At 39.5% G+C, this 26650-nt stretch overlaps 1 protein-coding gene across 2 annotated transcripts in view; it reads left to right on the top strand.

The window, feature by feature from the left end:
• AQR (aquarius intron-binding spliceosomal factor) overlaps window positions 1–26650 on the top strand; it is a 103603-nt gene that overhangs the window by 65103 nt on the left and 11850 nt on the right. For both annotated transcript variants that reach the window (XR_008992554.1, XM_036887545.2), the window contains exons 24-32: window positions 63–172; window positions 2507–2642; window positions 13697–13906; window positions 15689–15826; window positions 19183–19254; window positions 20331–20518; window positions 21168–21339; window positions 23282–23452; window positions 26454–26539. Coding sequence is in view for 1 of the 2 variants with exons in the window: in XM_036887545.2 (XP_036743440.2) it covers window positions 63–172; window positions 2507–2642; window positions 13697–13906; window positions 15689–15826; window positions 19183–19254; window positions 20331–20518; window positions 21168–21339; window positions 23282–23452; window positions 26454–26539 (1283 nt within the window). In the remaining variant the exon portion in view is untranslated. The remainder of the gene's footprint in view (window positions 1–62; window positions 173–2506; window positions 2643–13696; window positions 13907–15688; window positions 15827–19182; window positions 19255–20330; window positions 20519–21167; window positions 21340–23281; window positions 23453–26453; window positions 26540–26650) is intronic.

Below are 26650 nucleotides of genomic sequence, written 5' to 3'. Positions count from 1 at the left end.
TTTTAAAGGAACCTGCTGATTTCATTGAAACTTGCCATCATCCTTTTTGTTTTATTCTCTAGGCCCTGAACCAATTGTTTGAGAAAATCATGGCTTTAGACATTGACGAGCGCCACCTCCTACGTCTTGGTCATGGAGAAGAAGAGCTGGAGACAGAGAAAGATTTTAGCAGGTGAGCAAATTGGGGTGGGTTTTGAAATGGTGTACAAAATAATTTTTAACATTTTCCTCTTTTCTTTATTAAAGAAGCTCCAGGAGGAAAAAAAGCAATGAATAATCCATCCAAATTCTGAAAGGTTCTAGCATAACCTACTTACAAGTTGACCTACAAGTCTGGTCATCATCTCCCTCAGCTCCAGTTCTGTGTTCATTCCATTTTTTTCTCAAGCATACAGTTATTTCAATGAAAAGAGTCACCTTATTTATCTTTTTAAAATTGCAGCTTGCCATTTGCTCTCTGTTTATTGAGATAGTTCTTAACGTTGTCCCCAGTTCATTCAGACATTTAATGTGCAACATTTTTGGTACCAATTAATGAAATGCAGTTGAAGATTAATGATAGTGTAAGCTTTGAGATGGTAAATATTACTGCAGGTACTTACTGCCAGTTTAGCTGGGCTGTATGTTTAATATTATATAATGAAAAGTAACTGAAATATTATAAATCAGATTCCTTCAGAGTGCTTTGTAATAGCTCATGTCATTTATATTTAAATCCATTTTCAAAGCATAATTTCAAATAATAGGCATAATTAGCAGCTGCACAAATACAGTATAGCCTTTGGCTATTTATTGAACATGACCTTTGACTAAATTGATCATAGACATTAAAAGAGCTAAGAAAGTTAATTAAATTATGTTGCATCTATTTTGAGTTCTTGTATAATAGAGATCACCAATAGTTGCTAGCTTCTAAAAGGTTGGAGGACAAAGAACACACATCATTTTGGGGCTCTTGTTTCTTAATTTTGGTTAGATAGTGATGCTTCTCTGAATTCCTCTTATTAAACTTAGCTTTAAAAAGTGGACTGGACTCTATAATCTAATAATGCAGAATTCAGTGAACGTAAAGGTGTTGATGAAATGTAAAATACTGCAATTATAGTTTTATTACAGTTGATTTTGTAGTTTGTAAAGAACACTGTAAAAGAACAGAAGTAGAATTTTAAAAATGATTTCAGGCACTACCACGTTTCTAGGAAAAACATACTTTTTGCTTTCAGATACATAAGCCAAGCCCTAGGTGTTGTTAGTATGTGCTGCTTCCTCAGTTTGGCATATTCTTTTATTTATTTTCATTTGTCATAATTAAAAAGAAAAATGGTGAATATTGTTTCACAATAAAATACTGTTTTCCCTAAAGAAAAAAATTTTAAACCTAGTGAGATAAGAGGAAATGATCATCCATAATTTCTCTACCACAAAACAAATTTTTGTTATTTTAATAACGAGCTATAATCTGCTGTTATGTATAATTGTGTACATTGCTTTTTAAAATTAACAGACTATTTTCTGTATAGTTTCAGATTTACAGAGTGAGCAAATAGAATGTAGAATTCCATCATATATTGCTTTTTAACATTATATCACAAGAATTTTGACATTTATTACAGACTCTTTAAAAGCATCCCCAATTTTTTTTTTCATTTCCAAAGTGTTCGTTGTGAAAAAGTTTTAAACTCCTGATAAGCAAACAGATAAAAGTTACCTGCTGTAATGTTTATATCCTTGGAAAATTCTTAAAAACATAGACCATGTCTTATACCTCTATTTTATTCTTGAACATTCTGCTGTCTCAGAGGTGAATCTCTGATCTAGAATAGTGGGGAACATGACTTCTTCCTTTGTTGAATCTTTAAACGTGAGATCTTTTTTTTACTGTTAAAGAGTTGTGGGAGGCACTTTGTTATTGTGGGAAGAGTATGTATGGCTTTGGGGTCCAATTCTGTTTCAGCTACTTTTTCGTAACTACTTATCTTTAGGCTGTGCCATTCTATATGCTGGGATGACAAACTATGATCAAATACATTTTAAACTTACATTTCAAAGCCTTTTGAACTAGTCTACTTTTATGATAGTCTAAAACACTGCTATTCAAAGCAGCCTCTGTACATTGTGTATTCTAGGTCTGTGATGAGATGAACTAACATCAGAATACACTGTATTGTTTCCTTCTTTGTGAAGTTCTTGTTATGGAAAAAAAAAAAGACAGTCGAACTAAATGATGTATTTAGTGATGTAGCTGACTTTCCTTCCTCACAGACGCTGTTAACACATGTGGACATCAGCACTGTTCCATAGAGCATACTTTGTATATAATAGGGTGCATTGGTATAACATAACTTAAGAACTACCACTTAAATATAATAACGTTGTATACTGTTTTTTTTTTTTTTTGGTCCTATTTGGCCATCTGTAGTTCCTATTACGATTTACATAAATATTTTGCTGACAGTTCCCTTGAAAAATCTCTTCATTACTTCATTTGCTTATTTGCAATTTCTAGGTATGGAAGAGTTAATTATGTCCTTGCTCGAAGAATAGAACTTTTAGAAGAAGTCAAACGATTGCAAAAGAGTCTAGGGGTTCCAGGAGATGCCTCCTATACTTGTGAAACAGCAGGCTATTTCTTCTTATATCAGGTAAGTGATTCAGAGTTCTTAAACCATAGTTCATTGTAGTAGTCTTCACTTGAAAACTGGGAGGGCCTCTTGAGGTCCTCCTTGAAAGCTTATTTTTTGTTGAGTAGTTTAAAATATATGCTGTATCAAAGCTATCTCTGAATGTTAAATGGCTATGTTTCCTATTACCTTCAATTTTCTTTGCCAAATAACTTTGCTTGGTGACTCATTCACTGAAAGGCCAGTGTTGCTACTTTTTAAATTCTTTCTTCTTTTAACTTTATTGCATTGATAAAGTTCTCTAGTCTCTCTCTCTTTTTTTACCCTTTACTGTAGAAATATAACTAAATACTCTAGCTACCCAATGGTAAAAAAATACAGTTCTGTAACTTACTTTTATTATGCATATTAATCAACTAATGAAGAAAAACAGATTCTCCTTTTACATTTCCAGAAATAAATTGTTTTAGAACTAACTAAAGAATGTTTTAGAATTAAGAATTCTTTTGACTTCAGTTTAGAGGTATGCTTTTACTTTTGTTAATTTGAGGGGCATGAAAATCAGTTAAGACATAGAAAGCCAAATAAAATAAATAAAAATAAACTAATAGTTGGTTTACTAATAATTTTAAATGGATTAAATCATAATAGTAAAGGTTTTTACATAATTTTATTTGTTCTCTTTGTACTAATGCTATTTGTATATTTTAGGTATAAATCATAACATTAAAATTTCAAAGTGTATGTGAAAGAAAGGGTTTAATGCTCTTTGTAAGTGGGTACACAAACCATTTGAATCTATTCAAAATGAGCATATTTCATGGTTTCTTGTAAAATACAGAAGATAAGCATCATCTTGCAGAGTTGTCTGCACTAGACTCAGACTGTTGGGAACTTTGTATAACAGAGTAAAGATCATGCTTACATGCATATTTGGCACAAAATAAATATCACTAGGTGTCCCGTCCAGCGGGACCTAGTTATTTGTGGGGACGAGGGGGATCCGACCTGAAAGAAAATGGGGGCGAGAGAAGAGCGAAGGCAAGACAGTATTCTGATCAAGCCCTCAAATTTTATTGTAAGACGGGGGTAGATATACACCAGTGTTCAGGGGCAGAGTGGGCCATAGGATACTTGTAAGCAGGGGATTGGCTGCATAGCAGGGATGGCGCAGCGAGTTACATTCTGATTGGTATATGATAATGGGGAAGGAGGGGGAGAAGAGTATCTCTTGGCGCGCGCGGGCTTTCTTGTTGGCGCGCGCGGGCTCGCAGCTAATCTCCAGGAAGTGAAGCAGGAACCTCATGAACTGTGGCCGTCTTGTTGTTTCAGTGGCCATCTTGTTGCCTTTGTGTGGCTCCCAACATCTCCTCCCTTTCTATTTATTTCAGAAAGGTGGGCCTTAATCGAGTGAGGGAATAGAGGCCTGGCTCCTCCAGCAGGGTAGCATACCACAAATGCTCATCCTGATGCTCTCGGTATCTTTTAGGGAGGAGAGGCAGAGCTGAAAGCCAAATTGATCTTAATATATCAAGGCTTTATGTACATATGGATACCAACCTCTATGCAAGCCAGGCGTATTCTCAGGGAGGACCAGAGAGGTTCTAGGAAGAACCCTCCCTTGCGGTACTTTGTCTCGCACTCATCTCGATGCCCATACCCTCACAGTTAGGGGTATGCTTGGTTCTGGCCGACCAGCATATGGGCCACATTAATTACGGTGCCAGAATCGATGGTACCATGGTTGAGGCGCCTGTAAAGTTGAGAACCGGAGACCGGGAGCATTGGTTGGCTCGGTGTAAGACTCTTCATCACAGGCTGTAAGTCTGTGATAATGAACAGCAACCGCTGGCTTGACGAGCTGGTCAACCTGCTCTCGAATAAAAACTGTCAGTTTTCTTAAGGCCCAAGGGCCAAAAGACACTAAAAGGAGGAGTCCTGCTAAGGGTCCAAGGATGGTGGGGATCAGAGTTGTGAGCCATGGGGACTTAGTGAACTAGGACTCAAAGGGACCTTGGCTAGCTTCTCGCTCTCTCTTTCTCTGGTCTAGCCTTTCTCTAAGCTTTGACATTGAATCTCTTATTATTCCGGAGTGGTCTGCATAAAAACAGCATTCTTCTCTTAAAGCTGCACACAGTCCTCCATCTTTTAGGAGCAGTAGATCTAGCCCCCGTCTATTCTGCAAGACGACCTCAGAAAGGGAAGTCAGAGATTCTTCAAGTTTGGTAATAGATTGTTCTATGGTTTTTAGATCGTCGTCAATGGCGGTTCTCAGCCCTTCATAGTTTTGGTTCCCCTGGATGATGGCAGCTGTCCCTGTTCCTACTCCTGCTGCAATTCCTACTCCCACTAATGTGGCTAGGGTCAACGAGACTAATTCTCTCTTGTACCTATTTTTAGGGTCGAACTCAGTGACAAATGAGGGATCATCATGATATATAAGTCTCGGCACTAGTTGAACCATAACACAGAAATCATGGGAGAAATTGAAAACAGAGGTGGAAACACACGGTGTTAGTCCAGTGTTACAAGCCCACCATCCTTGACGGGGAGGGACTAGATATCTAGATTCACTCGAGGTAACTATGGGTATGGTGTTATTACACAGACTCTTATGGGTTGAGGGAATTGTTCCTAAACATGTAGCTTTTCCAGTTACCTCAGTCAGGGTTAACTTCTGCATGCCCCAGCTACAGGCTTCGTGGCTGGTCGTATTGTTAAAATTGCCTAACAATCCTAGTCCTTCATAGTAAGGAGGTGAAGAGGAAAAGCATAACCAACAGGATTTGGTAGTATTTGGGTTGGTGGTATTTAGAACTCGGAAAGCTCCTTCAAGGAGGTTGAGAAGGCGCTGTCCGGTGCTAGGAAGGAAGGTGGGTCGGTTAAAAGTGGAGGCGAAGGAAGGGGTGGCAGCGTCTGCAGGTGGGGCTAGGGTCGGCGCGGGTGGGGCTGGGAGACGCGGCTGGTCTCGCAAGACAGCGTTGGGTCCTACTGGGGCAGCTGGAAGGGTCTCGACTTTGAGCTTGATAGTAAATACGAGGCCTTTATCATATCCAGATTTATAGTATCTGAGCCCCCACTGTCGTCCGGTGACCCAATCATATTGGCGCCCTTTATCACTGAAAGTGATATTTAAGGGGTTACATAGCCCTGTCTGCTCACAGTTGGGGGATGTGCGGTTCCGGACTACGGTAAGGAGGTCCCAACTGGACACGGGGTTCCAATAAACATTACCCGTAGTTTCACAGCCCCAAGAGCTACAGTAAAAGGATTCTAAGCCCCCACACTGCCGGGCTTGCTGATGGGTTCGTCCGTCACGGGGGCAGACATAGAAGGAAGTGGTTTTTAATCTGTGGCGTGCTCTAGGATAACTACACCCGCTGTCACCATAGGAAACTTGGCTCTGGGCTGCAGAATAATCGTGGTCGGGTGGTCGAATTATGTGGGCCTGTCTCCAAGGTATATTAGGTATGTCCCAGGTCTCTAATCCAGCAACTAGGGCGCAAACATCAGGGTGCAGGGACGGCCACCAGGTCTTGGGGGGGGCAGTCTTAGAAACAGACCACACTGCCTCTCCTGTCTGAGAAAAAACTTGCCATGTCAGTACTTTGGGTTCATGGGGGTTAGGGTTCTGGAAGGTGGGACGTAACTGGGTCAGGAGAATGAGAATTGTTAGTGACATGATCAATACTATACAAGCGAACCTTTAAGAGGATTATTAGTCTGAGTTAATCGCCAGTCTGCGTCTGACGGGGGGTTTTTCCTCTAGATGTGGAGCGTATCTCTAGGAAGAGATGTCGTTTTCTTCTATATCTGTGGGAGTGGTCAGGAGGATAGTGAAAGGTCTCTTCTACTGTGGCTCAAGGTTTCTTGCCTGGTGCTTCTTCACAGAGACTAGGTCTCTTGCTTGGAACTGGTGAGACACTGAGAGGTCTTTTGGCCTTGCTTCCTGAAATTAAACAGAAAGGGAAGGCTTCTCAGGGGTTAACATGCCCTGGGCTGGAATTATTATTGTTTTTGCCTCTATTTGTGTCTAGGAGTTTAATGAGCCTATCTGGGAGCCATCGGGCATTTTGTGCCTTAGCATCATATATACAAGCATGTCCTTTCCCCCATATGAGCACAGGGTCAGGCCCGTGCCATGTGTTGGTCATCGGATCTCTCCACATAGCCTGTGCATAATTATCTGCCGTGGAGGGATGCCAAAGGCGATCAGCAGCGGTTTTACCCGTGGAGTCATAAGTAAGGAAATTAAGAACAAACAGTGCATGATTTAGGAGTGTCTTTGCATTACCTGTTTTCGGATAGAGTACTTCTCCCCCCGACTGAAGTTTGAATAACATGTTTTTAAGGGTTAAGTGGGCTCTTTCAACAATGCCTTGGCCTTGGGGATTATAGGGAATTCCTGTTATGTGCTTAATACCTAACTGCGCACAGAACTGTTTAAAGCTAGAGCTGGCGTATCCAGGCCCATTGTCAGTTTTTAAGATTTTAGGTGGTGGTAAATATGCCAGGCATGAGAGAACATGGGTAATAACATTTTTAGTTGCCTCTCCCGTTTGCAAGGATGCACATAGGAAACCACTACATGTGTCAATAGACACATGGATATATTTTAATTTACCAAAGGGAGGGTAATGAGTGACATCCATTTGCCATATCTCTCCTGGAACCAACCCCCGGGGGTTGATTCCGTTATGAGGCTCTGGGAGGAGAGTTAGACATCCTTGACATTGCCGAACTATTTGGCGGGCCTGTTCTCGGGTGATTGAAAATTTGAGTCTAAGAGTATGAGCATTGAGATGATGTAGTTCATGAGCCCGTTGGGCTGCAGCCAAGGGTGAGTCTGACGTGACAGAGGCTACTAATTGAGTCGCCAGATCAACTCTGTCATTGCCTTTGGCAAGCGGCCCTGGAAGGCCAGTGTGAGCGCGTATGTGCCCGATGAAAAAAGGGGCATCGCGGTTTAGAATTAATTTTTGCAATTTTGCGAATAGGGGGGAAGCATTTGTAGAGGGACGTATGTAAGGCACTGTCTCTAATAGGGGAACAGAGGTTGCTACATAGGCACTGTCAGTGTAAAGGTTAAAGGGGGCATCTATTAAAAGCTCAAAAACTTTGATTATTGCAGTTAGTTCAACAAGTTGTGCAGAAGAGAGGTCTGTCTGTATTCGAGTAACTTGCCCATTAATACTGAAAGCGGCTATACCGGAGGAGGACCCATCAGAGAACACCATTACGGCCCCAGCAATTGGCGTGGTTTTAGTCCTCTTGGGAAAGACAACCGGGGTCTTTTGAAGGAACTGGACTAATCTGTCTGCAGGGTAATGATTGTCTATTGTCCCCTGGAAGGAGGTGCAGCTAATTGCCCAATCATCATCATGTTGAATAAGCCATTGTAATTGAGATGTATTGTATGGGAGGGTTATAACTTCAGGGTCTCTCCCAAACAACTTGAGAGCTGCCTCTCGGCCTAAACGTAAGAGGGCAGCAACTAATTGAGGATAGGTAGCTAAGACTCTAGGGGGGGAGGCTGGCAAATGAACCCAAAATAGTGGATGGTTTTGCCAAAGGACTCCTGTAGGGGAGAAGGGGGTAGGGAAAATGAGCAGCCACAAACTTAGATGTGGAGAGAAGTAGCTAATGGTCTGTTCAGAAATAGCCCGCTCTACAATGGTTAATGCCCTTTGTGCTTCTGATGAAAGCGAGCGGGGGGAGGAAGGATCAGGGTCTCCACGTAGGACATCAAACAAGGGCTTTAACTCTCCGGTGGTCAGCTTTAAATAAGGCCTGAGCCAGTTGATGTCTCCTAGCAGACGCTGAAAATCATTAAGAGTGTTTAAGGAGCTTCTCTTTAACTGAATTTTTTGAGTGAGGATTTTATTAGAAAATAATTCAAAGCCTAAAAAAAGTTGGGGGGGGTGGACCTGGACTTTTTCTGGGGAAATTTGTAGTCCTCGATCTCGGAGGGCAGTGACTAGCTGTTGACTGGCCGCATAGAGCTGTTGCTGGTCAGGACTGGCAAGAAGAATATCATCCATATAATGGATAATATACAAAGTGGGGAAGAGCAACCTAAAGGGGTCTATAGTCTGGGCTACAAACTTTTGGCAAAGAGTGGGGCTGTTGGCCATTCCTTGTGGGAGAACTCTCCACTGAAACCGGGGAGAAGGCCCTACACAATTGGTAATGGGTATACTAAAGGCAAAACGTTTGCAATCATCAGGATGCAAAGGTATGGAGAAAAAGCAATCTTTTAGATCAATTACTAATTTGACATACCCTTTAGGGATGGCTATTGGAGAGGGAATTCCCGGTTGTAATGCGCCCATAGAGACCATAGTCTTATTAACCGCCCTGAGGTCTTGTAGGAGCCTCCACTTGCCTGATTTCTTTTGGATTACAAAGATTGGGGTGTTCCAAGGGGATGTAGAAGGTTCAATATGTCCAGCAGCCAGCTGTTCTTGCACTAACTCTATGGCTGCATTTAATTTTATAGTGGTAAGGGGCCATTGATCGATCCAGACAGGAACATCACTTTTCCAAGTAATCTTGTCTGCCTGGAGTGCAGGAGGAGCAACGGCCCTTACGAAAAATGTTTTTCAAACCCTAAACCTGAGCGGTCTATCTTAGGCGTGGCCAGTATCGGGTTGGGATCTCCCTGTTTTAGTTTGCCCAACCCCTGACCAGGGAGGTAACCCTGTGAAAGCATCTGCTGTGTTACAACTTCATTAGGGCTACACATGATGACCTTCATTTGAGAAAGGATATCTCTTCCCCAAAGATTTACCGGCAACCCAGGAACTACGAAGGGTTGAATGAATCCGGTATTTCCTTCTTCATCTTCCCAGTTTAATAACTGTGAGCTCTGTAAGGTGTTTCTTGACTGCCCAATTCCTTGTAGATGGGTCAAGGAAGCGTGTAAGGGCCAGCTGGAGGGCCATGAAGCCTGAGATATGACCGTAGAGTCGGCCCCCGAATCTAAAATTCCTTCAAATACTTTTCCTTGGATCTTAAGTTTAAGAGTGGGGCGTTCTTTAGTAATAGCTTGGATCCAATATAAGTCTGAAGAACCTGGGGTAGAGGAGCCTCGCTGCTTATGAATAGCAGGGTGAGATGTACTTAAAGGGAGGGGGAGCGCCTGCGCAAGGCGCTGACCTTTCATAATGCTGACAGGGCACTGGGGGGCACTGGCAAGAATTTTTATTTCTCCAGTATAGTCATTGTCAACTAAGGAAGGGTGGACAATAAGGCCGTTTATTGTGGTGGAAGCTCGCCCTAAAATTAGAAAATAAGTATCTTTGGGAGGTGGGCCATAAATTCCTGTGGAAATAATTGTAATTCCCTCTTCAGGCGTTAATATTGTTGAGGAGGAGGCACAGAGGTCAAGTCCTGCACTCCCGGGTGTGGCCCGATAGAGGGCGGGAGTGCTACAGCTAGGCTGTTCCCCGAGGCCGGCTGAAATGGAATTGGCTGGGGGGCCCGGGGCTGGCCCCTCAGCCCGTTTCCCTGAAAAGGGGGGGTGAAAGGATTTGTGGTACTGTAAAAAGGATTTGTTGGATTGTTACGGCACTCTTTGGCCCAGTGCCGCCCCTTATGGCAGCGAGGGCAAATACCGGGGACTGACCCAACTCTAGGAGGAGGAGCTGTGGTAGGGCATTGGCGAGCGAAATGGCCTGGCTGTCCACATTTAAAGCAGTTACGCATAGGCGGTGCGCCCTTGGGGAAGGAAGGAGGATAAGAAGCCGGGGGAGTTTGAACAGCGGCACCTATAGCTAAAAGGGCTTGGACTTTGGATGTAAAAGGATCGACATCTCTACACATTCTCAGCATTTCATCAAGAGTTTTGTCTCGAGTCTTACCGCGGAGGACGGCTCGACATGCCGAATTGGCGTTTTCATAGGCTAGCTGTTTTACAATCTTATCATTGGCAGCCGCGGAACCAAGGGTCCTTTCGGCGGCCTCTAACAGTCTGCTAACAAATTCGCTATAGTCTTCTTGCGAGCTTTGAGTGATCTTAGTTAGAGGAGTGTTAGCAGTCCTGGAAGCAGGGAGTGATATCCAAGCGCCCAAAGCGGCATCTTTCACTTGAGATAAAAGACCAAGGGGAAGGCGCTGCTGCCTGGTTTCAGAGATATATCTGCCCTGTCCCGTAAGCTTATCAAAAGTCTAGGACGCTGTTGGGGAATGAGGGTCTTTTACATTGGCAGCAGCGATGGTCTGACAGCGGTCAGCAAAATCTGCCTTCCAAGTTAAAAACTGACCACGGGTAAGCACAGCCTGGACTATACGCAGCCATTCACCTGGGAGTAAATGTCCTCTTCGAGACAGCGAATCAAGAACAGAAAGGGTAAAAGGGGCATTGGGGCCATAAGCTTTAACGGCCGCGTTCAGCTCTTTTAAGCTTTTGAAATGGATTTTGTGAAATTCTCTAGGGCCATCAGCAGGCTCGGCCGGCTCTGGCTCAGCCTGCTCCTCTCCCTCACTTTCTATTTCCTGAGCAGCAGGGGCGTCTTCGCCGTCGCTTTCAAGATCGCCCTCTTCCGGACTATGTGTTGTGGAGGTGGGGCCAGAGCGGGCGGAGGCCCGGGTAAGAACAGGAAAGAGCAGTTTTTTAGGTTGTTTTTTAGGTTTTGTGGCTGTAAGCGGTTTCTTAGAGAGGCCCCTTTGCGAATATAATGCGGGACGAACTGGTTGGGAGACAACTAATTTTTGGAGATGGCAAGTTATTCTTTGTTCTACTATCTGTGCTATTAGGTCTTCAGTGCTGGTAGGGGGGCTAACAGGACCGGGAGCCGGAGGGGGTAGCGGAGGGGCCGACGGGGGCAAAAAGGCCGGGGCGCAAACATTGGGAGGCTGAATAGAGGGAGTGTAAGAGGCTCTTTTCAAAACTGGGGGTGTGTAAGAAGGGGGGTTAAGCGACGGGGCGGCAAGGGGCCAATCTGGGTTGTGATACTTGGCCGCTTCGTCTTCTAGTTCAGCCGCGTCTCCCGGATCTAAAGGCTCGCCATTTTGGCTCTTAGTCACGACTGGAAAAACCTTTTGTGTATCGACAAAGTCCGAATCTCGAGGGAGAGGCGGATAAATGCAACATTTGGGAGGGGTATCATGGAGGGCACCGAGCAAAGATGGTGTCGGGCTAGGGGAGGGGGATTTAGCTGATTTTGGGGCAGGGGGATCACTCGAAAGAGACGATTTTGAGGCCGCCCGAGATAAGGGGCGGAGGCAATATTCTGCCACTGACAAGAGTTGACGTTTATCAGGGTCAGTATTTTCAACAATATCTCTGATAAGACCCCAATAGGAAAATACTGAAACAGGAACAGAGTCAGGGCCGTTTTTGATAAGATAATCATTTAAATCTCTACCTACTTTCTGCCATTTTTTAGGATGAATTTCGGGGCCATTAATGATAAACCACGGACAGACTTCATCAACAAAAATAAAAAACTTTACCAAGTCTTTCTTTTTAACTCGAACTCCTCTCTCCCTAAGTGAACTTTTTAGGTCTCTTATGAAGACCGCTTCTTTACTTAATTTAGTTCCCATTTTCTTGTAAGGCGGCCGGTACTCACCAGGGACGACGACCTCCGTGAGCGGCGAAAGGCGTCTCCTATTGTTTCATCAAGAAGGGGTCTGGCCAGACGATATCTTACTCGGGGGTCCGCCTGCGAAGGATCCGCGCCTCGAGCCCCACGTTGGGCGCCACTTGTCCCGTCCAGCGGGACCTAGTTATTTGTGGGGACGAGGGGGATCCGACCTGAAAGAAAATGGGGGCGAGAGAAGAGCGAAGGCAAGACAGTATTCTGATCAAGCCCTCAAATTTTATTGTAAGACGGGGGTAGATATACACCAGTGTTCAGGGGCAGAGTGGGCCATAGGATACTTGTAAGCAGGGGATTGGCTGCATAGCAGGGATGGCGCAGCGAGTTACATTCTGATTGGTATATGATAATGGGGAAGGAGGGGGAGAAGAGTATCTCTTGGCGCGCGCGGGCTTTCTTGTTGGCGCGCGCGGGCTCGCAGCTAATCTCCAGGAAGTGAAGCAGGAACCTCATGAACTGTGGCCGTCTTGTTGTTTCAGTGGCCATCTTGTTGCCTTTGTGTGGCTCCCAACAACTAGGCTCTCAGTGAAAAGCACTTTTAAAAGTAGAAGTAACCTATAAGTTGGGGGGCTTAAGTAATAAATTTGGGAAAAGTGAACTTGAGGCTTCACAGTGTAAATAACAATTTTCAGCATAAGGGAATCACTTTGGGAAACTTGTTTAAAAAGGAAATTCTCAAGTTTTATCTCCAGAGGTTCTCTTTCAATAGGGGGTAGCATCCAGGAATCTACATCTTTTTTCAGCTTCTTGGATATTCTGCCTAAGGGCCACACTTGGAGAAACCCTAAAGTTGTAACAGAAAAAGTCCTGGGAGAATTATAAAAATTGAGACTAAGTAGGAAAGGAACTATGTGGTAGGGGCATAGTTAACATTGTACCAGGATATAATTGAACTATTCACAAAGGTCATAAAATGAGCTTCCAAATATATACTCAGCTTAACCAGAAATTCTTTATAAATATACTAAAGAGAATTGGAAAAATTATAAAGGTCTGGGGAGAAGGGTTAACAAGTGCCAAACTGATTAAAAAGGTGCTAAAGCAGGACTTAACACATATGGAGAAAAACTGAGATAATGAACATATAAAGAATTTATTTGTCTAGAGTTTCTTTGTTTTGTTTAAGCATAGATAGTGCTGTCTTCGGTGTAATGTACATGGAGAATCTGAAGTACCTGAGGTAAAGTTCCATGAGATGATCCTGAGGTTTTTGCAAGTTGGTACATATTTTTTAATTAAGTGATCTTTCTTCTACAATCTTAAAGGTTACTTTTATAGAAGAAGGGCAATCTATCAGTAACTAAGGTAAGAAATAGTCCTTTGGGTCAAAGATTGCTTTTCTTTCTCTTTCCGTTTACCTAGCAGATCTTATTCTTACTAGTTTCCTTTTTATTTATAATATAAAACTATTATATAATATTATATAATAACCAGCTGGACATTTTCACATCAAGTCCCGTTTTCCTGTAGGTGATGTCTCGTTGGGAGGAGTACATCAGCAGAGTGAGAAGTAAGAGTGATGCATCGTCGGGTGTCGTGGAGATCTCCACTCTCTTCCCATTTCACGAATACTTCGCAAATGCCCCTCGACCCATTTTTAAAGGTCGATCTTATGAAGAAGACATGGAAATTGCTGAGGGATGTTTCAGGCATATTAAGAAAATCTTTACTCAGCTTGAGGTAAAGAGTCTCAAGTTCTTTTAACTTTCCTTTAAAGGTTTTAAGTTGAATTGTTTGTGTTTTCTAAGAGTAAATGTAGAATTTCAAATATTACAAGCCAGATTGTTACTTTTAAGTGAGATTATTCAAAACATTTATTGTTTTAGTTTAAGAAATTAGTTAAAATTAAGTTATGACCTGAATTCCCATTATTCTGGCTAGAAGGTGTAAAAAGTCTTTGAATTTAAGAAAGAAATGCTTCCATCAGGAGATTCGACCATAGTTCTTTGAATTGGAATTCGAAACTGCCACATGGCCATTCTGAGCTCTTCATGCCTCATGACCAGTAGACAGAGAATGAGGTTATTATGTCAGTTAGTATGATTGATCTTGATTATTAAGGTAAAATAAGAATCACCAGTGTACAAAAAGGACAGAGAAAATTAAGTCTGAAACCCAGAGACCTCCTGGAATGCTTCTAGTTTTCTCATTTCCTATGAAGAACACCGTTAGAAGACCCCAACAACTCTGTAAGGAGACCACATTTGGTCTCAGATTCGTCAGTGATAAGATTAGGTCAGTCCAGGGGAAAGGGAAGCAACCTGGTCTCTTTTGTCTCTACCTGTTGGATAGGAGTATATCTTGACTTCCTAGAACAGTATCTGGCACATAGTAGATGTTCATTAAATACAGATGCATGGTATGGCTGGGCGGGTGGTTGATACAAAATAGGTTGGTACAGAATAATAAATATATAGTATGATAATAAAATTTTTAAACCTGCAAAACAACATAGTATGTTTATGATTCCATAAACAAAAAGTAAGAGGATAAAAACATACTTTGTAATAGTAGCTGTCTGGGGAGGGGCTAGAGAGAGGGATATACAAGGGTAACTCACCTGTACCTGTACTATTTTAATTATTTAAAAAACAAAACAAAAATGATAAAAAGATCTGAAGTAAGTATGATATAATATTCAGATTTGATAAAAGTTGATGTTAGCTACTCTGTGTGGGCTTGTTTTCTCCCTATATCCATCTATTGTCTATTCTCCTACTCTGCTCTATGGGGATCTTCTGCCAGGGATGGGATGGGGCTGATCATTGAAGGTTTAATTGCCCGGCCTCCATGTCAGCTGACTTTTGGCTGGGTCTAGCCAATGAGAAATGTGGCAGAACTAGAAGAGAGAAGCTAGGACATCCTCCCAACATCTCTCTCTGCCTTGGGTTTTATCTCTTCTGTGGCTTCAGTTCCTCCTGGCCGGACCCACTGTGGTTCTGGTTCCAGCTTATTCTGGTATCCCAGTTCTGCGGATGTGGTAACATTGCCTTCTCTCTTATCCTCGTAGCCAAGGATGGTCATCACTTCCTGCTGTTGCTAATCTCTGGACTACTTCACCATTCCCTGGTTAGCTTTTCTGCTCCTTTGTCACCTGTGTACCCAGACCCCTCTATTAAATTCCTTTTGTTATGATTACTGGAAATGCTTTGTTTCCCTGGAGGGACCTTAGTAATAGAGGTATAGTGGTGATTGATAGTTTATTTAGTATTTTTGCTGATATTGTAAATATTTTACTTTATCCAAAAATAGCCCAAATAGTAATCTGAATATCAGCTCTTATTTGAATTCAATTAGTATCTAATTAATAATGAACAGAATTATGATCCATTAGGCTTAGTTGGTGATATATTTATATTAATTTCTCAGGAACTAAGTCTGATAGACTGGGTTGTCTGAATGTATGCATAAACTATGTTTATTATCCTGGAATAGTCTCTCACTGCTCCCCCACTCCCATAGGAATTCAGAGCCTCAGAACTGCTTCGCAGTGGACTGGACAGATCCAAATACCTTTTGGTGAAAGAAGCCAAAATCATTGCTATGACCTGCACGCATGCTGCCTTAAAACGACATGATTTAGTCAAGCTAGGTTTCAAGGTAAAGACTTGCATTTTAGTTCCTTAAATCATCATCTGTTCAGCTCTTAATTTTTTCCTTTTTCTTTCTGTTTCTTTCTTTCTCTTTTTTTACCACTTCACTTGGAAATTGGCTCAACTCTTATTGAGTCCACATTTATAATTACACAAATGTCTGTTTTAAAAGTGATGATAACCTCTGATGTTTATATGATTAGTGAACTTTAAATCTAGCTTTTCTAAGTCTAGTTATCAGTAATATGTCCATTAAGTAATGCAACCACATGATTACCTAGCCAATCCTAATATGTAAAGTAGATTAATTAATTTTCTCTAGAGATGTTAAAAAATCTCCAAACAGAACTAAAAGGTATAAAAATAATTTTTAGCAATGTTTTTCACCTATTAGAGACATTCAGACACTTGCATTGTCCATGCACATCCACTCCCAGTTATTTGTTCATTCACTAAATAAAAAGCCTTCCATGTGAGGATATGGAATACTCTTATTTAAACTGTAAGATGAGATACTGACATGATTTCATCATATGATAAAGACAGGACAGCTAAAGGGCATGGTAGCCTGTGACTCCATTGAATGAAATGTAGTAATTGAGCAGTACATGTGAATTTGAAGATTCTTCGTGATTGCTAGTAAACAGTGACCTAAACTCTGATTTTAATTCAAATCATTTAACTTCCTTGAAACTGATTTATCTGTTATTTAAAATAGGGCTTATATACTAGTTTGAATTCAATTAGCAAAGCATTTGTTGTTGATGAAAGTAACTGCCAATTTTTAAATGTTATGAGCTCACTTGCAGGTAAGTGCTAAATAAATTCAAGGTGATAGAATAGTTGCTATCTTGGTTGAAAGGTTCCTCAGCTGCAAGGTAGGACACATATGATAATTTATTGAAAAGTAGTGTGAACTTCCCAAGTGGTGTGAATGTACCCTTTTGCAGATTACTAGTGAGAATTTTTCACCTAAATATTTAGTTTAGAGGGATGACATATAAAATATACTTTGAATTTGGTATTAAATCATATCAGTTTAATAACAAGGGGAAATGATACAATTAAAATTAGCATTTTATGCTTTCATGCAGCTTTTTACCTGCATATTCAGAAAAACATTACTTGTAGCTTTTCAAATTTTCATTAAGGATTTTCTTTACTTACATTATGCTATATAGCTAAAGATAGCATGACTGCTAATAGCATCTTTTAGATTTTTTTAATATTTTTAATTTTGAAGTTTTATTTTTATCAAGTGTCCCACATACTTCAGATCTACTTAACATTAAAAAAGAGCAGTCCCTGATACCCCTGATCCTCCTCACTTATCCAGTCTTTCAGCTCTTTTAGTATTTCCTTTGTCCTTTTCATCAATGTCAATAAAGAATGTTAAATCTCCAGTTTAGACGTCTTTTGGCTCTCTGCTAATTCCAAGGAGACATGGACACACATTTGTGTGCTCTTTTCCTTCCTTCATACTCCCAATATAGTTACATCATAATTTTGCTTTGTCATTAAAATCTCCTTTTTTAAAAGGCAGAATCTATAGATATTTTTTATGAGTTACATTGTATTAGATTTTCAGAGGTGATTTTCAGAAAACAGGCTCTTTTAAACTGTTTTCTTTGAGCTGCTCCCACTCTGTTTTGCATATCATGTCTGTTATCCTGAGAGTCCATGCAAGGACTCTGGAAAACCATGGCTCTTTGAACTTCTCCCTTCTCCTAAGCACCCACCAGAATAACCTAATTAATCATTTTAATCTGAAATTCAGCATCAGATCTAGAGAAGACACCCATCCACATGCCTAAATCTTCATGCCCAAATAGTGAAGAATTGAGGCTTAATTTTCATCATTGGCTGTTCAGTGGAAATCCATCCAATCTTGGACAAATACTGATTTTATAAGCATATTTTGATAAAAATGAATAGAACAGAAATTACAGAATATATCAACAATTAGCTTAAAAGAGGAGAGTTAATTAAGCATTAAGAGTAAGTATGTTCCCCCTACCTTCCACCTCCTCGGAAAACAAAACAAGGGGAGAAAACTTTAAAAACAAAACAAAGGAATTCTAAGTTGTACTCAGTGAGTCTCTAAGAAGGCATTTTGCCAATAAAACAAGAAATAGGGTATCATTAAATAGCAAGCATAATTAGAAGTGGAGGGGAAAGATAAAACATGTTGAAAAAAGATCTAGAAAAGAATTGGACATATAGCAGAGAATTATCAAAGAAAGAATGAAATTTCCTGATGTGGGAGAAAGACTTGATTTTTCATTATTTTACAAATGTGCAGTGCCTACATTACTGGAAACTGGCTAGTGGACAGATACAGGTATCAAATAAGTAAATATACAGATAAAATAACAAATTATGATGTGCTGTGAGACAAAGGCACAGAGAACTGTAAAACCTGTTTTACAATGGGATGGCAGCGAGGGTCTGTAAAAAGTGGGTTTTGAGCTGTATTTGAAGACTGAGTAAGTGCCAGGTAGACAAAATGATAACATGAGGCAGGAATGGTTTTGCCATTTCTGAGAAAATGAATCAGGTCGTGGTTGAAGCTTACTTAGTAAGGAGAAAAGTGACATATGAGATGGGAGAGGAAAGGAAGGCAGGGGCCAGACTGAGTATAGGCTCTAGTTAATAACATCTCCTACAGGCCACATTAAGGGATTTTTTTTCCCTAAGACAATTAATTGGAAGCCAATGAAGTGTGTGAAACCAGGTGGTGACGTGATCTGATGACTGCTGGATGACAGGAGAGGCAAGACAGGAAGGGGAGGGACTAGCAGAGAGATTGCTGGCAGTAGTTAGAGTGGCAGCTTGACCTAGAGTAGTAGTAATGGAGAAAAATGAATAGATTTAAGAGGGAGTTTTGAAGATAAAATTGACATGCTTTGGTCACAGATGGAATGCCAAAGGGTGAAACAGAGGTAGATCCTTGAGTTCTGGGTAGGATTCATAAGGGGAAAAAAAAATCCTAAAATACTACCTAGGTTAAGAGTACCAGTGGAAATGACCTCATGTATAATCATAATTTGATTCTTACTTATGTAAAACTTAAAAAACTGAATTGAAAATTATTAAATTGCTCAGGCAATGCAAGAAATGATACGTGAGATCTCCTCAAGTTTCAGCGTCAGGGGGCTTCCCTAAGGTTAAATACTTGAACTGGCAGAGCACAAGGGCATGAAAAGTAATGAAATCATGAGCTTGTTGTTTGAGTAATTTGTATGTTGTTATTTTATCTGGAGTTATTTGGGGTTTTTTTAGATGTTTGATAGGGTTATGGTGGCAGTTGTCTGGCTTTCAAACTGTCTTTTTTACAAGATTTCATTTTTCTCCTTTTCTCAGTATGACAACATTTTAATGGAAGAGGCTGCTCAGATTCTGGAGATAGAAACATTTATACCTCTTCTTCTACAGGTAAGAAATTGAGATCTGAGTCAAAGAAAGTAGAGTTTTAAGAACTCTGGGGGGCAGCATCAAAAAGCTACACAGTTTTGGGGTGCTAATTGTTATAATTATATATTCTTTTTAACTTCATTATGTTTGGTATTCTATTTTAAGCCTGTAAACTTCCTTTAATCTGTTTACTGGTTATTTAGTAGTTTGTATTGTTTCCGGGAGTACTATTTAAAAATTCATAGTTTATCTCTTAAGTTTTGAAAAGACTTAGTAATTTTAATCAAGAAAATTACATTGCTGTGCAGTTTGGAGAGTAGATGAGCTATTTTTTCATTTCTTTTGCTAAGAGTTGTTTCTAGAATTGTTTTTGATGATCACTGAGTACACTGCTTTTCTTTGTTTTTATGCCTAAAATTTTTGAGCTAAGTGGTGATATTTAAGAATGTTTTTTATTGTACCAATAGTCTTTACTATTGAAGTGTTAAAAACAAAATCTGGAATTCCCCATTTAAAAATAGAGACTGCTCTAATTTATAGATAAATTGTATTCCAAAAGTTGTTTTGTAAGCCAAGGTTTTGGGACTTGGAATGTATTTTATCAGGATATGTATTAAGGAATGAGGAGATATGTGGAGTATGAAATTGAAATAGTATAGGAAATTAAAGAAGGTACAATTTTTACTGGTTTGGGGAGTTCAGAACTGGCTCTTGGCATAATGGTGATGCAAGGTGTTGACTCTGACATCTTCCTGTTTCCCTGCTTGGGCCTGTTCTTTCTCTGCTCCCTTGCCTGATTCTGACCTGAACCTCCCAGACCTCTTTGGATTATTACCCTGCCTATTAAAGTAAGGTAATTCCATGCTTGTCTCCTCGACTCACCCACTGTCAGCCAAATGCAGTGGTAGCCATGTGTGGTTCACAAGTCATTCTATAAATCTACCAGATTCCTCTCTGGAACTGGTGAGTGAATATCATGATTTAGAAGCTGAAAAAGCTATTCTATAAATAACAATGTTAGACTCTTGTGCAGGAAATTGGAGACTGACAGGGTAATATATTAATTGTTTCGTTGACTCCTCACTTTTCATTTCTAGAATCCTCAGGATGGTTTTAGCCGACTGAAGCGCTGGATTATGATTGGTGATCATCACCAGTTGCCTCCAGTCATTAAGAACATGGCCTTTCAGAAGTATTCAAACATGGAGCAATCTCTCTTCACTCGCTTTGTCCGGGTCGGAGTTCCCACTGTGGACCTCGATGCCCAGGGGAGAGCCAGAGCGAGGTAAGGAGCTTCAGCCACTGCTGGCTAAGGACATCCCTTCTGTATTTGATGTTTGATACTGTATTTGATGTTGATCAGGTATTTGGCAACACCTGTACAGACACAGAATTCCCTGCTATCTAGGAACTTGCCATCTACAAGTCTGAAAGTATCTTTATTGCCTTCTGCATGGGATGTGAATGAGCCAAATTATTTCTTTCACTCTATTCACTGAGATTAATTTAAGTAACTTATAAATTAAGGGCTTCTCTTCACCTGTTCCTTCCCTTTTCTTCAAAGCTAAAGAGTTAATATTTTTAAAATCTAAAGCAAAAGATGAACAAGGGAAGAATACACGAGTTCTTACGTCATACAGTATACAGGCCCCATCTCATAGTTACCTCAGAATTTTCCTCAATTTACAGACTCTTCCCTGACTTTTGTTATTTAAGGAGGAGAGATAGCAGTTACCTCAGAGAACACAGTGGAGCTGTCATGTCTAATATCATCAGTATTCTGACCTTTGTTTACCTGAAGTAGGGAGGCAGGGGTTGAAAAAAGCATTATTACTAAAAAGATGAGCACAATGGGTAACTGAAAATTAAAAGGAAGAACAGGGATTTTTACATTGCTAATATTTCCTGTTTTGGTGGGATTTGTCTTTGGAAAGCTTGTGTAACCTCTACAACTGGCGATACAAGAATCTAGGAAACTTACCCCACGTGCAGCTCTTGCCAGAGTTCAGAACAGCAAGCGCTGGCTTGCTCTATGACTTCCAGCTCATCAATGTTGAAGACTTTCAGGGAGTGGGAGAGTCTGAACCTAATCCTTATTTTTATCAGGTAAGAAGAAAACCTGAAACTTCTAAGTTTGTTCTGAATTTATTTGCCTACCTGGCTCAACTCCTAAATCAGTGAGAGAACCATCTGGTTAATCTTTGAAAACAAGGAAAATGAGATCCCCACCTCACAGACAACACAAAAATTTCAATTTCTGTTAGATTAAAGATATATACACCGAAGAAAAGAAACTGTAAACATACTAGAAAGAAGAAGATACTGACAAATATATAATGTTGTGGTAAGAAAAGTGCTTTTAAATTCAAAACAAAGCAGAAATCATAAAGAAAAATACTGATTGATTTGAAAGTAAAATTTATTTTCAACATTTAACAATGAGTTGAATTCTGAATATATATACAGATCTCTTACATGTTACCTTTTATAATAACCAAAACTCCAACAAAAAGATGCAATAAGAATATACAGTTCACAAAAAAAGATACAGATTTATAGCAAGTATAAATTACTGGACCATGTTTTCACCTCTAATAATAGTCAGTGTTGGGGCATATTGGTGGAAATTCTGTACTCAAGCAATGCTAGAAAGAAAGCAGTTTAGTGGACATACTGTCAGTATTTATTAAAAGCAGTGTTCTTAGTTCTAGGAGTTTATCCTAAAAAGCAGTTGGACAAGTTTGCAAACACTTAGGTACTAAAATGTCCATCTGTTTCTTTTATTTCAAATTATTTTGGAAATAAGAAACAACCTAAATGTCTACCACCAGGGATTAATCACACTACTACCTATTAATGTAATGAAAGAACGAATAAGTACTGAAAATGTTAACACTACAACTTTGTGTGCTGCCAAGAGTGTTTATACTATATTAAATGAAAAAAATAAGATTGCAAAGTATATCTTAACAGTGTCCCATTTTATTTTTAAAGAGGAACAGCAAAACATAGAAGTTTATAAAGATAATCTCTACAAAAAGATCTGGCAGCATATACACCAAAAGATTTGCTCTTTTATCTGTATTAGAGTTGATGCTTAGATAAATGTAGCTTGTTACCAACATAGAAAATGGAAATATTTGCAGTCATGAGGCTTTTTTTCCTTCCTGTCTTCCAAAGAACTAGAAAATTTAAATGAAAGAGATAACATAAGCTGTGTGTCACTAAGAACCAGAATATAAATGATTTTTCTGAAGGCCTTCGTACAATTTTCTTTTTTCCTGTATGTGAAATCTAGCTTCTTGTCTTCCTTTTTTGATCTTCATGTTAAGTTTATTTACTCAATTTACTTTCTTCCTTCATCTAATGCCTCTAATTTAGTCTTCACCGAAGTGGACTAAGCAGCTCTGTACACTTCCTCACTCTAAGGGTCAGCTAAGAATGGTAAGCCAGATGACCAATTTGAGGCCACATCCCGTTCCCACTTAGAGTGATCTGGTAGAGGCAGAAACCATCAGAAGAGAACAAACACAAAACACACAGAAAATACTAAGAAGCATGAGGAGAAAGGAAAAACACTGAGGAAAAGTCAAGATTGTGCTACAGCACTGCTAGGTGTATATGCAGTTAGACTGGATTTTCTGCTGGCTTCTTAGATGGTTGCCTTGCCCCTGTGTGTGAAGAGTTCTTCCCGTAACTATAGTTGCAGTACACTGTAGCAGAATATTACGGAACTGTGTTGTGATGGTTGTGGTCCCAGAAATGTTAAGCCATTAAGTTGGTTACATTTATGTTATGATTGTTCAGTATGTTGCTAATATATTGCAAATGTCAAAGGGATATAATTACCATGTACTCTTTGTATTTATCAGTGTTAACCTATAATAAGGTTATTCCTTATTTTATGAAAGATGCTCATTTGTCCAAGTTACTAACTTTTCACTTCTTGAAGTGTGATAAGTGAACAGATTGTGCTATTTAACCATTTTATCTATAAAATTGAAACTAAAGGAAGTAAATGCACAATCTGATTATGTTTGCATTACAGAATCTTGGAGAGGCAGAATATGTAGTAGCACTTTTTATGTACATGTGTTTACTTGGTTACCCTGCTGACAAGATCAGTATTCTAACAACATATAATGGGCAAAAGCATCTTATTCGTGACATCATCAATAGACGATGTGGGAGCAATCCATTGATTGGAAGACCAAATAAGGTAATTTTATGAATATAATATGTTCTCTTATTCATCATGTTGGCAAAATGGAAAGATTTGTATTTATCAAGTTATTCATATTGTTCTGTTTTGTCTCTTTGGTATGTCTTTTTAAGACATCTAAGAAAATGAAATAACAGAAATTAGAAATAATTCCCTGGCAATCCTTTCTGACAGTGTTTTTGGTTTGCAATGAACTTCTGTCTCAACTACTACAGTGAAGATTATTGTTGATAGTAATCAGAAATAAATATTTCTAAAACCTTTTTGATAAAATGATGGATAACAAAATTACATTGCATATGTACTTGTATAGTAGAAATAGGAATTGTAGCCTTTTTTGTTTTGTTCTGTTTTGCAAAAGTGTAATTTCTACTGCTTTTTATCATCTGTTTACACAGGGACTGTTTTCTCTTGGGGTTAAAGGAAGATTGTAAAGTACATTCAGACCTTAGGGTTTTTTTATATGATTAATTTTTTATGTGGTATGATGGAATAATATCAAATAAAAATGAAGATGCTTGATTTTATCAGTAAAGGGTTGAAAAATTACGACAACAAAACAATTATAATATTACTATGATGAAATTAAGACTTTGGTTATATAAAATATCTTTCACCTTTCCTTGGAAATCACTCAAAAGTAATAGAGGAAAATGGGAAGAGGAGAACACAAACTCCATTTTTAGTGAGATGACACAAATCAGGTGACTAAGATCAGGAAGAAAATGTGGGGAGAAGAGAATTCGAGGACCAGTCTTGAAAGTGCCAACAAAAGCACACTTGGGGAAGGTGAGTGGCACACTCTGAAGTGTAAGAGCCACATCCCTGTTATTCAACAATGGATATGGGAATTGGGGTGAACAGAAGCCTTCCTCATCCCAGGTAGGTTCAAAGAAGCCTTATAGGTAAACTATATTTGCACAAATAGACTGCCTTTACAGAGGCAGAGGAAAAGAAAACCAGTCAGCCTTTAGAAAACAGTCTTGCTTACCCCAGCTTAACCTCTTTCACATAGCTAATCTAAGAAACACATTTACTCAGTGGTGAAATGTGAATAAAAGGCAACTAGCACAAGGGCAACTTATATAGGAAAAAAATGGGAGGAAGAGCATCAGAACAAAACTAATTGACAGGATACATGCTCCAGAAAACATGGTGGCCTGAAACAGATGAAATTTTGAATATACATTTGGTTTTGAATTTTTAAGTAATGAAGTAACCATTCTTGAGAGAAGGCCACAAAACAATTTAAGAACTGAGGAAGAGATGAGTAGGAGAATTTACTCAAATACTAAGGAAAGTTACTCCCTCTCATAACAAGATGAAAGTAGAGTGGCTCCAGGGTTGGGTTACAGAGTCACTCAGTGATGTCATCAGGGATCAAGGTTCATTTCATCCTTCTCTGCCATTCTCAGTGTGTGAGCCCAGTTCTTAAGCAGGCTCTCCACAGGATCAGAATGGCAACAGAATTTCCAGGTATAACACCCACACATAAAAGCAAAGGACTTAAATCCATAATATAAGAACTCCTATAAAAGTCTGTTAAATAAGGACAACCCAGTACAAAATTGGCAAGTGCAAACAAGAAGACATCTAAACAGCCAATAAGCTCGTGAAGAAATGTTTACCATTGTTAGTTGTCAGGAAAATGCAAATTAAATTACAATGAGGTACTACTACACACTCAATAGAACAACTAAAGTTGTAAAGATTGACAGTATAGCAAATGTTGGCAAGGATACGGAACAGCTGGACTCTGGAAGGAGTGTTGCTAGTGAATGTAACATGGTGCAGCAACTTTGGAAGCCAGTTTTCCAGTTTCTTTAACATTAAACATACACTAAGCCATACAGCTCAGCAATTTCACCCATAGGTATTTATCCAAGAGCAATGAAAAGATATGTCCACAAAAATGTTTATACATGAATTTCAGTTTTATTCAAAATAGCTCCAACCTATAGTGCCATAAACAAGTGCCATGGCAGGTGAATGGGTAAACAAATGGTGGTATGTACATTCAGTGAAGTACTGTTCAGTAGTAAAAAGGTGCAAACTCCTAATGTACATAACACATAGATGAATCGTAAAAACATTATGCTAAGGCAAAGAAGCCAGACAAAAAAAGAGTATATACTTTGATTCCATTTTTATGGAATTCTAAAACAGGATAAAATAATCTATAGTGACAGAAAGCAGATTAATGGTTGCCTGGGGCTGGGGGTTACAGATTTGACTACAAAGGGATCTCATGTGATGGAAATTCTGATTGTTGTACTCACAGGGAAGTATACATTGTCAAAATTCATCAAATTGTGTGTTTAAAATGAGTGCATTTCATCGTATGTAACTTAAACTTTTGTAAAGTTGATTTAAAAAGAAATGTTTTGTGAACTTTCTAAAGGCAGGCACCAGGAATTACAGTTTATGCAGAATAAGCACTTAAACTTGTTGAATTAATGAAAAAAGAGATAAATGCCCAAGTGCCAATATTAGTCTGAAATCTTCTGGAACTCCCCTAATCGTACATATATTTTCAAACTGAACAAAAAGTACTGTGAATGCTACTTGTTTATCTTTTGACAGAGGAATGCTGTAGATGAGAACTAGAAATATGTTAAATAGTAAGTGAGCACATAAGTTATATTGTGGGGCATCAACCTTGGATACCGATAATAAGATAAACACAGTCCCTGCTTTCAGGAGTTGGGCAGTCTGGTGGGGGAAGACTCAGTTCTGCAGGTGGTTATTTAGTTGTCATGAGGGGTAAGGAGGAGTGCTGTGAATGACACAGGGTCAGAGCCTAATCTGGTTACCGTGGTTTATTTCATAGTGTTTGTTAACTTACTCTTTTCAATTCCAAGTATACGGTCATGTTTCTTTGGGGATTGATTATTTTAAGGATAAGATTTATTTCTAGCATATTATTCAATTGATATCTCTGGAGTCTCCTATTATTGTGCTTTTGAATGTACCATATTTCCCATTTTTTTCTTCCTAGGTCACAACTGTTGACAGATTTCAAGGTCAGCAGAATGATTATATTCTTCTTTCTCTTGTACGAACCAGGGCAGTGGGCCATCTAAGGTATGTAAGGAAAAATTTTCATAATACTTTACTATCTGCTTTAATTTCAAACTTACATGGCTAAGTAGTTTTACTTTTTTTGAAGCTTCAAGTATAATTAATTGTTATGGC

The sequence above is a fragment of the Manis pentadactyla genome, chromosome 11 (genome assembly GCF_030020395.1).
Source record: "Manis pentadactyla isolate mManPen7 chromosome 11, mManPen7.hap1, whole genome shotgun sequence".
In the NCBI taxonomy this organism is placed as follows: Eukaryota; Metazoa; Chordata; class Mammalia; order Pholidota; family Manidae; genus Manis; species Manis pentadactyla.
Note: the sequence above shows the minus strand (reverse complement) of the source record. Positions and strands in the feature narration are given on the sequence as shown.